The sequence below is a fragment of the Chrysemys picta genome, chromosome 18 (assembly GCF_011386835.1).
Source record: "Chrysemys picta bellii isolate R12L10 chromosome 18, ASM1138683v2, whole genome shotgun sequence".
NCBI classification, from domain to species: domain Eukaryota; kingdom Metazoa; phylum Chordata; order Testudines; family Emydidae; genus Chrysemys; species Chrysemys picta.
Window position 1 is genome coordinate 25,947,267 of NC_088808.1, and position 18,362 is coordinate 25,965,628.

The 18,362-nt window shown below is 40.2% G+C and overlaps 1 protein-coding gene across 19 annotated transcripts in view; it reads left to right on the forward strand.

The window, feature by feature from the left end:
* Nucleotides 1-18,362, forward strand: part of RALGPS1 (Ral GEF with PH domain and SH3 binding motif 1) — a 381,746-nt gene that overhangs the window by 77,272 nt on the left and 286,112 nt on the right. For all 19 annotated transcript variants that reach the window (XR_010593744.1, XM_065572729.1, XM_042854450.2 and 16 more), the window contains 3 exons: nt 5,715-5,841; nt 13,545-13,652; nt 17,363-17,413. Coding sequence is in view for 18 of the 19 variants with exons in the window: in XM_065572729.1 (XP_065428801.1) it covers nt 5,785-5,841; nt 13,545-13,652; nt 17,363-17,413 (216 nt within the window). In the remaining variant the exon portion in view is untranslated. The remainder of the gene's footprint in view (nt 1-5,714; nt 5,842-13,544; nt 13,653-17,362; nt 17,414-18,362) is intronic.

Sequence of the window (18,362 nt, forward strand, 5' to 3'; positions counted from 1 at the left end):
CTGTTAGTGTGGACTCACAAAGTGGAATTACTGTCCTTAGTGTGGGTACACACGTTCGACTTTGTAATATCGGTTCCACAAATTCGCTTTAAGTAAAATCGAACTACTCTCGTAGTGTAGACATACCCAGAGTCTGCTGCTACTAGCACCTTCGGTGTGAAACTGATCTAGTCAGTAAATTTCAATTGAAGATATGGATGAGATACTTTGACAATTAAGAATATGTGATGTGAAAACATTTCATGGTAGAATATTGCATAATGTTGATATTTGCCATTTTTGCCACATGCTAAGCAGCTTAATCATTTCTGGAAAAAAAACTTGACCATGCAAAACTAATAAAAATCTTTTACTACATTGTTGTTTGGTAGCTTTGACCAATAAATACTACATTAAGGAGTTGGAATCAACTTAAACAGTAAAAATTGTATTCATAGATATGTTGCAGTGTTTTTGAAATTGTGGGGAAAATAACACTTTCTCATTTTGGATACCATTGTTCTTCTTTGAGTGATTGCTCATGTGTATTCCACTATAGGTGTGCATGCTCACCACGTGCACCGGTGCCGGAAGTTTTCCCTTAGCAGCATCCGTAGTGGGGGAGCACCGCTGCGACCCCTGGAGTGGCGCCGACATATTGCACCATAAAGGGGGCTGTGTGCTCCCCCCACCCTCAGTTCCTTCTTGCCGCCAGTGAAGGTAGTCGGAACTTGCTCCAGCTTAGCGTAGGTGCAGCGTGTCTAGCTTAGTGGTATCCAGTTTCACTGATCTCTTCCATTACTGAACTTTCTTTCGCGAGTGCCTGGCTCGGGGCATGCCCCGTGGCCCAGGCTTCAAGTCGTGCGACTCCTGTCGCAACTGTATGCCCAGAAGCGATCCACACAATCAGTGTCTTCGCTGTCTGGGCGAGTCTCACGTTAGTGAGAAGTGCAAGATCTGCTGCTCCTTCAAGCCGCAGACGAAAAAGGAGCGTGAAATCCGACTCCGGGCTCTTTTAATGGAGTCGGCATTGGCCCCAGCACCGGTGCGTCGAGCTGACACCGCGCTGGGCTCCGCGTTGTCGGCACATGGAGAAGCGCCTCTGGTGCGCCATACCAAATCAGCACCAGGCATCGTGTCCTCGGTGCGCAGCGAAGCACCGTCGACATCCCAGCACCGCTCAGCCATTCCCAGTCCTTATTCAATCAATGAGCCATTACAAACATTGAATCTATCTCCCCTTGTAAGTATTCTCACACTTCTTATCAAACTGTCTGTACTGGGCTAGCTTGATTATCATTTCAAAAGTATTTTTCTCTTACTTAATTGGCCTCTCAGAGTTGGTAAGACAACTCCCACCTGTTCATGCTCTCTGTATGTGTGTATATATATCTCCTCAATATATGTTTCACTCTATATGCATCCGAAGAAGTGGGCTGTAGTCCACGAAAGCTTATGCTCTAATAAATTTGTTAGTCTCTAAGGTGCTACAAGTACTCCTGTTCTTTTTGCGGATACAGACTAACACGGCTGCTACTCTGAAACCTGTCATCAGATAATAAGGTTTATTTTTTATTTGGCAAGGAGGTTGCCAGCATGTCTTTTCAATCTGACTTTTAACCTATTGTAGATGATTTGTTAGCTGAAGAGCGATAGCACATCAATTGGCTGAGGAATTGTCAGTGGGAGAGGTGAAGGGGTTGGTAGTGTTCTAGTTCTGTGGTCATGTTGCTTAGCTGTTGGTATTGTTAACTCATGTAATTGTGCTTATGGATTAGTTGGTGGTTGTGTGTGTGGCATGTGTAACTTCATTACAGTTGATGAGAGCCAGGCATGCATCTAGAGTAGGATATGTACCCTATCTGTGCTAAGTCTGTAGCACATACTATGCAGAATTACTAGACACCTTCATTTACTCACCATTACCTATGACTTATCATGTTTCCCAAATGTTTTAAAACTTGTGCTCTTCAGTTATTTTGTCACTAGGTGGTACTGTTGCACAAGGCACTATGTACAGTATGTATCAACGTGCTCTTTAGCAGGGGTTCTCAACCTTTTTCTTTCTGAGCCCCCTCCTGCAAGTGATAAAACTCCCAAGTCCCACCTGTGCTACAGCAACTGGTTTTCTGCATATAAAAGCCCGGGCTGGCATTAAGGGGTAGCAAGCAGGACAATTGCCTAGGGCCCCATGCAATAGGGCTCCCCACAAAGCTAAGTTGCTCAGGCTTCTGCTTCAGTCCCGGATGGAATAGCTCAGGGTCCTGGGCTTCAGCCCTGCACGGCAGGGCTTAGGCTTTCTGCTGTGGGCCACAGTGAGTCTAACACTGGTCGTGGTCGTGCTTGCTTGTAGCACCGCAGGGATCCCCGAATCCCTGGTTGAGAACCACTGGTCTATAGACTTGGCAGTGAAAGCTTCATTGTAAATATGCATAGTGAACCCATACAGAAGAAGAGCTTTCTGTGTGGCTTGAAAGCTTGTCTCTCTCTCCAACAGAGGTTGGTCCAATAAAAGATACTACCTCACCCACTTTGTGTCTCTAATATCCTGGGACTAACATGGGTACAACTACACTGCATATTCACCCCATCATTTGTTTGATAGGATATTCAGTGATATAAATGCAAGTCAATTATTCTGTACTGATTTAAAATCAGGGTGGATTTGATTTAAATCAAATTGATTTAAATCACTAGTCAGGAAGACTCTATTTAATCATGGATTTCTACATAAAAGTGCATTCTTGTTGGTTGTTATAACCGTAATACATATTCTTCACAACTCAGAGATAGATGTGGGTTTCATTTTTAGAAGGTACACACTATACATTTTTAAAGTGATTTATTTTGAAAACTTTTCAGATTAGTTTTACAGCTATATCAGAAAATTAATGATTGTTTGGTTATTTCATTTACCAAAGGTAATTGAAGCAGATATTTATGAAGTCATTGGGAGGTGAAATATCTCCAATTCAACAGGTCAATCATTAATATTTGGAGGATTTTCTTGCCATGCTGTATTAGGAGGAGAACATCACCAGACAGACATTTAAATAGTTTTATTTAACTAAAACAACAACGTTATGTATTCTGGATTTTTTTCTTCAAGAGCAAACATATAATATTTTAACAAAACAAGCATATGAATTTTTGAATTTGGTTAAATATTCAAGATTTTTAAAATCAGGTTTGTTTTTGTTAAAATTGTTTTTAACTAAAATAGTTATGTCCATTTATCCTCTTGCAGTGCCCCTCTGCTATGTACATTGGCCAAACTGGACAGTCACTATGCAAGAGGATAAATGGACCCAAGTTAGATATCAGGAATGGCAATATACAAAAACCTGTAGGAGAACACTTCAACCTCCCTGGCCACACAATAGCAGATGTAAAGGTAGCTATCTTACAGCAAAAAAACTTCAGGACCAGACTCCAAAGAGAAACTGCTGAGCTCCAGTTCATTTGCAAATTTGACACCATCAGATCAGGATTAATCAAAGACTTGTGAATGGCTAGCCAACTACAGAAGCAGTTTCTCCTCCCTTGGTGTTCACACCTCAACTGCTAGCAGAGCACCTCACCCTCCCTGATTGAACTAACCTCGTTATCTCCATACTGATTTATACCTGCCTTTGGAAATTTCCCTTACTTGCATCTGAAGAAGTGAGGTTCTTACCCACGAAAGCTTATGCTCCCAATACTTCTGTTAGTCTTAAAGGTGCCACAGGACCCTCTGTTGCTCCTATCAAAGAAGGAAATCAAGCTGGTTTGGCATGATTTATTCTTAGTAAATCCATGCTGACTGTTAGTGATTACTAAGGCTGCGAGTTTGTCATGGAGATCATGGAACTCATGGAATCCGTGATTTTCCGGGACTTCTGCAGCAGAGCTGGTGTTTAGGGTGGAGGCAGCCTGCAGAGCTGCCTGGCCGTGCCTCCGCCTAGGAGCTGAGGGAGGGTGATGTCGCTGCTTCCAGAGAGGTGCAGAGCAAGGTAGGGAGCTTGCCAACGGCCCCCCCCCCCCCCCCCGCTTTACACCAAAAGTGTGAAAAACAGGTTTTCAACAAAAAATCCATTTAATCAATAGTCAGTTTGTCAAAACAAACACATTATGACTGAAAATTATCAGTTCTAATTAAGATGACTTCATGGACTGATCTGTATTTTAATAGCCTCCAAATGGGTCCATGACCTTAAAGGCAAAGTGTCACCATTACATTATCAATCAAAATCATTGTGGGAGGTAAAGTCTTGTGCCTTAAAATCTCATTTGAGTTAGCATGTGCCTGCATCATGAGAGATTTGCCATTGTGGTTGAATGAGTGATTTATTTAGAAATAGGTATTTAATCCTATATTTATGAACACCCTTCCACTGAGAGAAGAGTGAATTTAAAATCCATGTTTATATATATCACGGTCATTGAACCCATATCATAGATGATGTTTGAATGTATCTTTTTGTCTCTCTTTTATATTTTTTCTTTATAGAATAACTGGACTCTTGTTTATTGTTTAATATACTAATCAGTTACTTGTTGTCACAATATCAAATGTGCATAACTAATTTAAATATTACGTACTTTATAATTGTAGACCAAGATGTTTGTCTTCAGACACATTTAAGTTTGTATAATCAGGAAATGTATGTCCAACTGCATGTTATGTGTTTGCCCTACATTTCTTCAAGTGCACAATCAGAGGGTGATGTTAGATCCCCATATGTTGTTAGAAGAACATTATTCTATCTATGTCCAGGAACACTCATTGCCATCATCTGCTCCTTGCCAAAAGCTTATGAGCATTTATTTTGGATGTGAACTTTGCTACTGTGCATTAATCTAGTTTGAGGTGACAATATGTGGTCTTTGTTGGAGAACACGTGAAATCTATCTGGGAACTTAAGTTGGTGCGGAATGCAGCAGTCTACTGATTGAGTGCCTCTTGATGATACCATTTGTCATCAGTGCTCTATGTTTTTGTGCGAACTGTCTGTTGATTTCTGGAGACAGTTTAAGGTGGTGTGTTTAATCTGTGAAGCCCATAGCAGTTTGGAACCTGCTTATTTGAGAGATCACCATTCCCCAGGCTATATTGTCACTGTTGTGTTGAGAAGAGGCCCTTGAACTTGATCTTCTTCATTGAGAAGGGGGCTGCTGACGAGTGTTCTCTGTAGAGGCCTCTTCCCTTTGGAATGCTCTGCCCCTTGGAGTGTGAAGCAGCCTGAATTGTTGACTTTCCAGCACACAGCAGAGCTTGTTTGAGTGGGCATTAGCAGAGTGCTGAGTCAGTTGAGATGGGAAAGTGTGATAGGTTTTCTGACGCTCCATTGGTTGCGTAACTGGTGATTAGATAATGGATGGTAAGATGGGAGGAAGAAGTGCTGCTGCTTTGGTTAGTTTTTAATGTGTATCTCCTAAGTTCTTGTGTTCTCAGTGTAAGTCAAGGGTTCTCAAGGCTTTGCATGGATGCCTTCTGATATGGACTTCTTCTTAGACCTAAATCTAAATATAAGCATTATACTTACGTTGTTTATTTCCTGAACTGACTTGAGAAAAAAAAGGTGTTAGTATGCTATTAGGATAAAGTACATAGTACTCTTTTTGGTTTCATACTTCACAGAGAATTCTTCCCCCAACACATAATGATCTTTTTGTTCCACACACGTGGCTGCTCTCTCACAAGAGAATAAGGAAATCCCTTAAGTCAGTTTTTTATAAATATATTTGCCTTACAGGAGTTCTCCATTCATCATGTTGTGTCACCAGCGGTGGCTGAGCTGAAATTTCCTGCATCTTGGGGAGAGCATGTATAAAAGGAATGGCCTCATGGCCAATGTGACCATCACCTCCGCCACTCCAGAGGTACAGACTCACTGTTTATTTTCATTTTGTTAGCTACTATGTCAAAATACAAGTTGCAGCTTATTTTGGCTTCCACAGAAATCCTTTCTGCCATGAAGTATGCCATCCTGGTTTTTTTTAGGAACAGTGTGGTTTTTTTACTATAAAGTTAACTTTGAATGCTGTACTTCTGAATGTTCACAGATCATACCAAAAAACCCTTCTTTTATGCTTTTGACAGTTGTTGTAACTTGTTGATAGATTTAAATCAATCTATATTGACTGATTATTTGCTGAAGTAGTTCTTTCAAATAAAAATAAACAACTACCCAACTCTGAGTTCGGCCTTAGGACTTTCCCTTTGAGAGAGAATTTTGACATTTTTGGCTTTCTTACTGAGTAAGAACAAAACCAAATTTCAAAACCTCCAATTCTCCATGAAATGGGATTACCTTTTTCCACACAGTTCTATGTTCAAATGGTAAAAATGCATAGATGTGGATGCAAGAAGGCATTCAGTCGCTATTGTGGGAAAATAGTATAAAATATGTAGTGTACCTTGAAATGTATTTGCATTTAAAATCTCAACTGGTGTCTTGTGTATCTCCTCTTGATACTATAAAGCTATTTTTCTTTTAAATTAGGATGTGTTCAGGGAAGCTGCTGTAAGTAATGATCATCTAAGCTCTCATTCTTATTCACTATCAGAGACTATTGCACCGTACTATATAGCAGATGTTTTTGCTCTCAGTACCTTATAATGGCCTTGTGAAGAAATTTAAAAGATTGTTATACCCAGTAGCCTTGTTTGTTTGATTGCATTACATTATAAATCTCTTAATTTAAACTAACCCTTTGTGTGTATATTTTAAATTCCTCCTAGAGAAACAAACTCATCTGTTTAGTTTTTAAACCACATTTTCAGTTTAGAAGGTATTATTTAAAATGTATTTATTTTATCCAAGCCTGCTTTAGGATTAAATAAATGTTTAAAGCTCATGAGTAAGGCTGTGTACTGTTCTCTTACTGTAGTGGTGTAAAAGATCTGGGGTCTCTGATAAAGATCCTGTTGCATATGAAAGGAGATGTTGCTATACTGAAGAGCCTGCTCATTGTTAAACTGTTCAGCTAGCTTAAGATCTCTTCCGAATCAGCTGAATAGTAGCTGTGGTTGAAAATCTTGAAAGTGTAAAAATCACTTTCACAAAAATGACTAGGTTTTAGAAGATTCTTCAATATTTTAAAAAAGGCTATTTTTTATGATTTTTTTTTCCATTTGAAAATTTGTAAATCAGGTTTTCAGTTTAATAGATTCAGAAGAGCTCTTATGCCAGTGAACAGTTTATTGAAGACCAGGATCTTTGCCATAGCAATGATTCTTTCACACACAAATTGATATTCATCAAACCAATGGAGCATTTTGTTGAAGATCCTTGTTCTTCATGAAATCATTCAGTTGGTTTAGGAGTGGGCTAAACAGTTTCACAGGGATCCTAGTCTTCAAAAAACTGAGCAGGTAGGGTGCAGAAGTCCATTGTCTCTAGCACAAATGCCCATGAGATAACAAAATCTATTTTCCATCCCAGGCTTGGATGCAGGGAACGTTACTAAGGGAATATATCAAAATGCAATTTTGTATTCCTCTCCTAAACTGTTAGTCTTTCCCATACCATATTGTAGAATGGAAATAATTGTAAATACATTGTTTTTCATACAAAACAAAGATTGAGCTCCCGCTTTAAGTGCAAAAGAGAACTAACCTTAAATATGGTGTCACAATGGCTCTGCCATAATATTTTAAGGAAAATAATGCACTGACTGTGGGGACTGAACTAAATGAAGTAATAGGTCTTTTGCATCTCTAAATTCTAATTCTGTGAACTCTTTGGTCTGTTGTACTAGTTTATGCTGTTTATCTTATGCTTCATGGACCTACTCATAGTTTCATTTTTTCCCCCTTGAAATTCTTGAGGAGTTACAGTTAAACTGCTCTATACAAAAGCCAAGATTTTAATATGAAAGAACAGTTCTCAATTTTTGTATCCTGTGTAATTTTGCCAAATGTTGCTGTAGTTTTGAAAGTCTGTTCTGCTTCCTACTTATTGCTTTGACCTTTTAAGAAAAACACTGAGCAGCATGGCCCTGTTGAAGACCCCAACATTTGCGTGCCAGACAACAGTTTGAGAAATTCATCCAGTTAAAAAAAACTCTTGCAGTTATATTAACTAGAACATACTTTGTATGGACAGAAATAATTATGCGGCTTTGTCACATTTTCAAAGATTGAACTGTTTTTATTCAAGGCAAAAGCAGAACAGGCATTAAAAGATGTACAGTAACTTTCTAGTTTTTAAGTGAAAACATGGTTATGAAATAGAGATTTTTCATTACCATTTCTTTGCTTGAATTCTGAGATGTCACTTTTAAATTTGGGTTATTGATGCCACTAGGTCTGCAATGTTAAAGCAAAGTAGATCTTCAAAAAGGGAGTGCAGTAGATTTAAAAATCTTTTAAAACTTTTTTTCTCCAAATAGAGATGGATTACAAGGTCTGTGCATTTTCTCATCCAGGCTTATTAGGTTGAAAAGAGGCTGGCCAGATTCTTTGGCCTCATCTGCACTTGAAAAAATTGAAAGTATAATTCACCACCTATGCACCATCTAAGGATGGCAGCAATGGTGGAGGCAGTAATATAGACAAGACTCAGGTATTTTTACCACCATGTTGCCACTTCTGCTACTGCTGATAGAGTTTTACCAGGGGTGAATTGTCAGTTTTTTATCCTAGTACAGACAAGGCCTTGTGATGCTCAGTAAGAATCTGATTGAGATCTATAGCACATAGAGCTGTACCCAAATTGTAATCTAAGTACGAGGCTGAAATTGAGGCCACAATTAAAAACTTTGGTTAATGGTGGAGGCTGCAGTTGAAATGAACATCTATTAGCTGATGTATGACTGGTCAGAGATCTGCTATAGGGAGATTAACCTTGGTACCTGCATGCCCTTCAGCACTAGTGAAAATATATCTTCAAAACACCTCTATAAAATAAAGTAGTAGTATTCCCAGTGTACAGACGGGAACTGAAGTATAGAACAATTTAAATGACTTGTCCAATGTCTTGCTGCCAAGCAGGGAACAGTCTAAGTACAGTGCCCTAACCACAAGACCATATTCCAAGCAGAACAGCATAATGGTTTCTAAAGTGACACTGCAGATTTACTGTAGTTGCTGAATAAGATTATTATATGAGATGCCAAACAAATGCATGGAAATAGAGATGGTCCTGCGATTTTTGGGCACAGTGGAAATTCTAACCACAGGGTGGCTAGTCACTAGTCTGTGTAATATACAGTGACTTTATTTTTCAAGCCTTTTAACTAATGTTGCAGGATTATTGAAATGAGCTGGTTTGTTACTGTCCAAATTTGACCTCAAAGTTCTGTTATTAACCTTTGGGTTTGCTTACTGGCTTGAATATACTGTAAATTCCAGTAACTCTGCACAGCTTTCCCAGACACTACCATCTTGGAAAGGCTGAAGTAAATAGGAATCAATAAAAAATATATTTTATAACCAGATAATATTTCCAAGCTGTTGAGTTTGGGAGAAACCACTAAAACTGCACAAGACGGGTCAGGGAAAAAAAGTAGTTGATTAATCCAAGTGATCCTGTTGGGGCTAGACAGGGCATACACAAGAGTTGCTAGATTAGATTAATAGAAGTTGTTTGGTTTGTTTTGTTTGTTTTTAAGACCTTGCAAGATCTCCAGTGCTTGAGATTTGGGCAGTGTTTACAATTTCCTTTTATAGCAAACTCATATCTTTTAAATTCTTTCAAAGTGTAGTGTTTACTCACATTAACGCAAATTGTTCTCATATTGTTTCAGTGTAGTCCCCCAAAGAGCCTTTAACTCGCACCATTCCCTAAATAATGTCAATATGTAAATATTGCTAGATTTGTGGATCTTGAGCTGCCAGTATATCAATGATAATAGTTATTATTTATTAATATTAAATTAAGCATTGACAGAGCATTTAGCAATGTACAGGGTACAATTATAAAACAGTTCCTGTCCCAAAGGGCTTACTATCTGTACTTTTCAATCTTCAGACCTCTCAGTGTTTAGCACAAGAAATCAAAATACAATGACAAGTGACCAAAATATGGAACACTTCTATCTTGCTGTTTGGGCAAATTATAATTGGCAAATGATAATGTTTTAATGATAAAACCTATTTTTGAGAATATATTCTGTCTGTGTAAACTAAAGCAATTTACCTTCCCTAGGCTACAAAATAATCTGTGGGGGAGGGTCTCTCTCATGTCTACAGAACAAGGAGCCCAATTCAGCAGAAATGTGGAATTTTACTCTTGAAAACTCTTACTATCTATAAGACAAACTGAAATTATTAGATACGTTAGAAAATCCACAGAAGAAAATAACTATTTTTTGATGTCGTTTTATTACTATTATTTATTAACCTTTTTCATGAGCATTATGGAGGGGAGGAGTGATGGGGATTGCAAGAAGAAACAAGCTCCAAGGTGTGGGCCATGAGAAGTGGGCAGGCCATGAAGTCAAGGACTACGTTTGTGCGTGAATGGGAATGTTGGAGACTGGGTTGTGGATGGTCATGCCTAGTGGTTGGAGCTGGGGTCAGATCTAGTGGTTGGAGCTGTGATCAAAGGCCAGATGACGGAGTTAGGGTCAGATGCCAGATGGGAGAGACAAGGGTCAAAGCCAAAATCAGAAGTTAGGAATCGGAGCTGAGAATCCAAGCCGGATTACCTGGAGTGAGGCAAGAGAGGGGCAAGGCTGGGTCCAAGGCAGGAGCAGCGCTGGGACCAAAGCTGGAATAAGGCAGGAACGGAGCTGTAGTAAGGCAGGAGTAAGACTAGCTATAAATGAGCATCTGTGGGTGAATGCTTTGAGCAGCCAGCAACAAGCTGCTTTGGGCTTACGGGCAAGCCCTCTAGCTTCCTTAGCCAATCAAATGGGGCATTCCATCATGTGGTCTAGTTCAGTGGGAATCATTAGGAAAGGGATAGATAAGAAGATAGAAAATATCATATTGCCTCTATATAAATCCATGGTACGCCCATATCTTGAATACTGCTTGCAGATATGACACTCCACCTCAAAAAAAGATGCATTGGAATTGGAAAAGGTACAGAAGAGGGGAACAAAATGATTAGGGGTATGGAACAGCTTCCATATGAGGAGAGATTAATAAGACTGTAACTTTTCAGCTTGGAAAAGAGACGACTAAGGCAGGGGGTATATGATAGAGGTCTTTAAAATCATGACTAGTGTAGAAAAAGCAAATAAGGAAGTGTTATTTACTCCTTCTAATAACACAAGAACTAGGGGTCACCAAATGAAATTAATAGGCAGCATATTTAAAACAAACAAAAGGAAGTATTTCTTCACGCAATGCACAGTCAACCTGTCGAACTCCTTGCCAAGACTATAACAGGGTTCAAAAAAGAATTAGATAAGTTCATGGAGGATAGGTCCGTCAATGGCTATTAGCCAGGCTGGGCAGGGATGCAAAACCATGCTCTGAAGTGTTCTCTGTTTGCCAGCAGCTGGGAATGGGCGACAAGAGATGGATCGCTTGATTACCAGTTCCGTTCATTCTCTCTGAAGCACCTGGCATTGGCCACTATTGGAAGACAGGATACAGGGCTAGATTAGGGTTACCATTTGTCCGGATTCCCCTGGACATGTCCGGCTTTTTGAGCTAAAAATAGCATCCGGGGGGAATTTGTAAATGTCCGGACATGGGGCTCCGACAGCCAGAGAGAGCCCCTCCTCCACTTCCCCCTCCTCTGCCCTGCAGCTGAGAGCACTCCCTCCCTCCCTGCATTCGCAGATTGCCTCCGGCAGTCTGGAGCTCCTCCCCCTCCCCAGCGAGCTGGGACAAACGGCTCAGGCTGTTCCTGAGCAAGTTCACAGAGACGTTAGGCGAAGGTCAACAATAAGGGGGACAGGGGGTCGGAGAAGGGGCATGGAGGTTTTGGATGGGAAAGTCAAGAGACGGGGGGTCGGGAGTTCGGGGGGGGCTTTCTGGGGGGTGTGTGGATAAGGTTTTGGGCAGTCAGGGTACAGGTAGGGGGTAGGGTCCTGGGGGGCAGTTGGGGGGGGTCTTAGGGGACAAGGCACAGGGAGGCTTAGGTAGGGAGTGGGGTTCTGGATGGCAGTTAGGAGCAGGGGTCCCAGGAGGGGGCAGTCAGGGGACAAGGAGCGGGGAGAGAGTTCTGGGGGGGGGGACTGTCAGGGGCAGGGGTGGTGAGAGGGATCGGAGCAGTCGGGATAGGGAGCAGAGGGGTTTAGATGGGTCGGGAGTTCTGGGGGGGGGCTGTCGGGGTGGAGAGTGGTTGGATGGGGCGTGGGAGTCCCAGGAGTCTGTCTGGGGGTGGGGGTGTGGATAAGGGTTGAGGCAGTCAGGGGACAGGTAGGGGATAGGGTCCTAGGGGGCCAGTTAGGATGGGGGGAGGGTCTCAGGAGGGGGCAGTCAGGGGACAAGAGGCAGGGAGGCTTAGGTAGGGGGTGGAGTCCTGGGGAGCAGTTAGGGGCAGGGGTCCCAGTAGGGGGCAGTCAGGGGACAAGGAGCGGGGGGAGGATTGGGGGTTCTGATGGGGGGAAACGGGGCTAGGACGGGATGGGATCGGGGCTAGGGCAGGGCTCCTCCCGTCCTCTTTTTTGCTTGCTGAAATATGGTAACCCTAGGCTAGATGGACCATTGGTTTGACCCAGTATGGCCGTTCTTATGTTCTTATAGCGTGCTGTGACGCTTTTGTATTTTTATGTCTGATTTTTGTAAGCAGGTAGTTTTAAGTGAGGTGAAACTTGGGGGGTACGCAAGACAAATCAGATTCCTGAAAGGGGTACTGTAGTCTGGAAAGATTGAGAGCCACTGGTCTGGCTGATGCAGCCCAGCTATGCTCACTAGGCTGTCAGAAGACTGAGCAGGTGCTGGGCCTTATCCCTGACACAACGCCAATGTAGGCATTCAGAGAGGGGCTACTATGGTCAAACAGGGCAAGGAATATCATTTTTGTGACAGCATTTTGGATGGACTGGATGGGGGTAGTGTAGGAATTGCATTGAGGGAATGAGATTGCAGTAATGAATATAGGAGGTGATCAGGGCATGAGCAAGCATTAGAGTTGCGTTTAGCTGTCTCAGAACTGAATGGTTTTGAGATTTTCAGTAATTTATGTGGAAAGAAAGCAGCAAGATTTGGATATGGCCTAGATGTGTGGCGAAACCTGGAGAGAAGAGCCAAAGCTGTTCCATTTGAGCTTGGCAATACCAGCCAGTTTCCTTTTTTCTGACTGTTTTCTTTCTAATCTAAACTTTTAAAATAGCCTTGTTAGAGATGGAAACTTTTAAGATTTGATACAACTAAAATTTTACTGGAAAAAAACATCCTGGTATTTTTTAGATTTTGAATGAAAAGCCTGTTCTGATTAGATAGCTATATATTTTGTCTGTGGTATAGTAAATACTAACATTCATGAGCCACATCTATTTTCAGAAAAGATTTGCAATGCACTGCGTGAAAGTTCTTTCTTTATATGTTGGTCAGTTTTTAGTAGAAATATTTATTCATGTCTATGAATGTGATATCAGACTTAAACTTTATTTTTTGTTTGTCTGACGTGAAATCCATCACTTTGCACATAAGACTTTTAATTTTTCACTTTCTGTAGGATAGTAGCAGCTCTGACTCTTTGGAAGGAAGGAGTTCAGACTATGCCAATAAAAGCTACGATGCGGTTGTATTTGACGTATTGAAAGTAACTCCTGAGGAGTTTGCAGTAAGTAAAAATGTTTGAATTTATTTTTATAATATTCAGAGCTAACAGTATAAAAATAGCATCAAAGTTTTTTATTCTTTCCCTTCAAAATAACACCTTTTAAGCAAGTCTTTCAGCACTCTCAAAGATAAGTTTCTGATCATATGAATTTTGAGATATATGCCTCAACATGAAGCATTCAATACTGAGCTGATTCAACATCTTTGTTTTTCTGTTGAACCTAATTACAAAGCTGTTTGGATTTTTTCCAAAATGTTAGCTGTTTGTAAGTGGGTTTTAAAAATACTGCTAAATATCCACAGCCCTTTGGAAGCTTGGCGATGCAGACCCAGCCCTACTCGCTGTTTTATTTTTTAACCTGAATCTCTTGCATTGTTTTTCATGGTTGTACAGAAACAGGTTTATTTTTTGAAAGTTGAGGGAGTCAGTTTTCATACCCTAGTCACCAATTTTCAGTACCAGATTTAAAGCAGAACTTCCATGCCAGGTACAGCTCTTTGCTCTCATATTATTTGGCTTCTGTTTTAAACTACTATATGTGTAACACATTGTCACTGCTACAGAGCAAGAACAGGAGATCACGGGGTACTGAAGGTGGCTGAAAGAGTGTACAAGTGTACCAGGCACTTGAACAGTATATTTGGACATAAAATATGGCGCCAGGTTTAAGCTCCCACAATGCTTACAAAACACTATGTCCACAAACAAGACTTCCATACCATTGTAACAAATGTTGTCATAACTTTTGTGGATCTGTCATACCAGAACAAGTCTTGGCTGACAATGTGTCTTCCTGCACCAACTTGCAGTTCATTTGATGTGGACTACAGGTCATTATAATAATACATTAAAATTAAAAACACTCACTTGCTTTAACTTCCATTCACCCAAACTTAACTGAGTATGGCCCACAGGATTGGTCTCCACAGTTAATATAATAAAAGTTTAAAACAGGTTAAAAGTAATGTGTACAGATTCAAATCTTGGAACTGTAGAAAATTGATAAAGGAAACAAAAGGGCACAAAGAGAGATCAATGGCCAGCAGAGATAAGGACAATAAGATGGAATTTAAAATATTAGGAACAAAAGGAATCTTAACAATGGTGTTGGTCCATTAGCAGATGGAAAGCAATCGGTAGCCATGAACAAAAATTTCAGCAGCTCAAGTAAAATTTGCCTTTGTAGCACTTGCAGTGCAGCCTAAGGAAAATCATATATATATATAATACTTGGATTTGTTTTTAAATACTGGGCATGAGAACTCTTATAACTGAAATAAATCAAACTGAAAAACCCCTCTTCTCCAAGGCACACTAAAGGCCCTCTTTAATGCCCTACTGATATTTTGTTACTGATTATCCTGATCTCCTCTATTTGGGGCAGCAAAGTATGTCATCTGGTTCTGGTTCCTAGCGTGATCTAGTTAATTTCATTTTACCAGGAATTAATTGATAATTACTGCTAAATTACATTTTATTTTTCCCACTACATTGACAAATCATGTAACATTCCCTTCACTGAGAATCTCAAATAGATTGAGTGAATATTAATTCAACTGAGGAACTTTTCACAGGAAGTCTTGTAAAGCCAAATGTATACCCCTCTAATGGACTTGGTCTAATTATTGGAAGTACTGAAGGAAATAGGTCCATGGCACAATAAGTAGTCAGTGGAGACTAGAATTGGTATGTTACAACTAGATTCCCAGGGAAATTGGGGAGAACCAGTCCAAGGTCACTCCCTAAAGTTGAGTGTTTTGTGTTGAATGATTTAAAAATAAAAAGTTTGGGAGGAAATGTCACACTGGTAAATTCTTGCCAACATTACTTGGCTTGGGTACTGAAATTCCATAAAGAGAAAACTGGCAGTTTTGCCCAACTCTTGCTGAAATTGACTGTCATATTTTCACATTTTTTCTTGAACACAGGATTATGCTTATCTTGTATAGCGGAACATGGCAGGAAAGAAACAGTTATTTACACTAGATATGGTACTTTACTTGTAAATCATACGGTTGTGCTCTGTGACGGGTTCGGTCACACTGACCCCCTTGGGACTGTCACCTGATGTGCTGAAACGACCACTGAGCCCATTTTTCCTGCCAGCTTGGGACTCCAGAACCCTGTCTTGTTGAGCCAGACACGCTAGCCTGCTGCAACACAGATCCAGGCTCTGAACCATGCCCCCAAAGCTGCAGACTTAACTGAAAACAGCCTAGCAAGTACTCCTGACTCCAGCACTCAGACACCCAGTGTCCAAACCCCAAATAAATCCGTTTTACTCTGTATAAAGCTTATACAGGGTAAACTCATAAATTGTCCTCCCTCTATACCACTGATAGAGAGAGATGCACAGCTGTTTGCTCCCCCAGGTATTAATCACTTACTCTGGGTTAACTAATAAACAAAAGTCATTTTATTAAGTATAAAAAGTAGGATTTAAGTGGTTCCAAGTAATAACAGACAGAACAAAGTAAGTTACCAAGCAAAATAAAACAAAACATTCAAGTCCAAACCTAATACATTAAGAAACTGATTACAGATAAAATCTCACCTCCAGAGATGTTCCAATAAGCTTCTTTCACAGACTAGACTCCTTCCTAGTTTGGACCCAATCCTTTCCCCGGTACAGTCCTTGTTAGTTCCAGCTCAGGTGGTAACTCGGGGCTTTCTCATGACTGGCAGTCTCCTTTGTTCTGTTCCACCCCCTTTTATAGCTTTGGCACAAGGTGGGAATCTTTTGTCTCTCTGGGTCCCCACCCCTCCTTATGAATGGAAAAGCACCAAGTTTAATGTGAATTCCAGTATTAGGTGACATGGTCACATGTCCTGTGAGACCCGAAGCCTCCATTCTTCCTGGCCTGACTCACAGGAACACAGGAAGGCTTGCAAGTAAACAGAGCCATTTACAACTAATTGTCCTAGTCAGTGGGAGCCATCAAGATTCTAAACCACCATTAATGGCCCACACTTTGCATAATTACAATAGGACTTCAGAGTTATACTTCATATGTCTAGTTTTAGATACAAGAATGATACATACATACAAATAGAATGAACACACTCAGTAGATTATAAGCTTTGTAATGATACGTTACTAGAGACCTTTTGCATGAAGCATATTCCAGTTACATTATATTCACACTCATTAGCATATTTCCATAAAACATATGGAGTGCAACGTCACACGCTCCTACACAAACCAGATTTTGAAGCCCCTGTTATGCAGCGTATTGGCAGCCAGTCCCATGTTTGTCCACCGGCTTCTTCACCACACTGTAGCTGAGTAATGCTGTCATGTCACTCAGGTATGCACATGTCAGAACAGTCACCTTAAAGGCAAACCCCCAAAGTTTAAGTATTAACAAAGTTGGTAGTCCAGGGCTGTATGGCCAAACCACTTACTGTTACATTAGACTTGAATAATGATCATTAAAATATGCAAATGAACCGTTTGCAGGCGAAACTTTCTACTATAAAGTATGACAGTTCAGTAACATGCTGATACTCAGATGGCTGCCTCTGCTGCTGGTGGCCCAGCACAAGCGGAGAACTGAAGAAAATCCTGATTAAGAGGTGAATCTCCTAATTGAGAAAATGTTGGCGCACAAGCCAAGACTCCTGAAAAGCCATACCTAGTAAAAGCAGCTGTAAATATGTACTTGTTTTATTTTCATACTAAATGATTTGTAACACTTTTTTTGTTGCAGAGCCAGATTACATTAATGGATATGCCAGTATTTAAAGCTATACAGCCAGAGGTATGTTTTCTTAAATTCACTGCCATAAATGTATATAAACACTGCACAATAGATGGACTCTTCAACTATAAACATACAAGCAAAGTGGACTAGAGAGACTAGAAGGCATTTATATCTGTACACTCACTTCAGTTTTGTTTTAGCTCACAGATGAAAATCCTCATGCTGATATGCAAAGAAACCATGTGATTGGTCCAGCTGGCACCTTTTTCTTGGAGACATCTTGGGCTAGAAATGGGGCATTAGGATGTTGTAGAACTACTATAGGAAATGTGCTGAGTTATAAAAACAGTGCTTGCTTATCTCCCCTAAGTATATACTTTTTCTTTTTCTTTTAAACTTTCCTTCTAAAAATGAAGGAAGACCATTTGTGTGGAAAATTAACAAAAAAGTGAAAATTATTCTGTTTAAGGAATCATTAAGTCAGTGTTTGACCTATATTCTCTGTGTTTAAAATCATATTGTGTCTCTGAAGTATATTGTGTGTTTGAGATGGTACAGTATAATTTTTGTAACTCACAAAACTTTAAGTAAGAGACAGATTTTCAGAAGTGCTCTGGACTCATCAGCTTTTATTGAGAATGTGAAAATCTGCTACTAAATTCTTTGTTTTATTTTGTTGCTTTTAAGAAGCTGTACAGCATTTGTCTCAACTGCCAACATGAGCAATCTCAGAATATTATAAACTTAGATGCTTAGATGCTTTATATAATATGCTCTGAGTCTCATTCTACAAAGGATAGTGTATTGTGTGAATTTTCCTATATAGCTGATAGCTTTTTCATTTAAGTGTTACAGGCAGTTTGGAGACCCATTGGACTCTGCCTTCAAGGACTTCTCAATCAACAAAGTGTTACTCCAGAGCTCTTGTTGTCCAAACAGATTAGGGTCTAACTTCTCTGCAGTATAGAAGCCCAGTGTTGGGCCCAGCTTTTCCTTCATAAGTCCT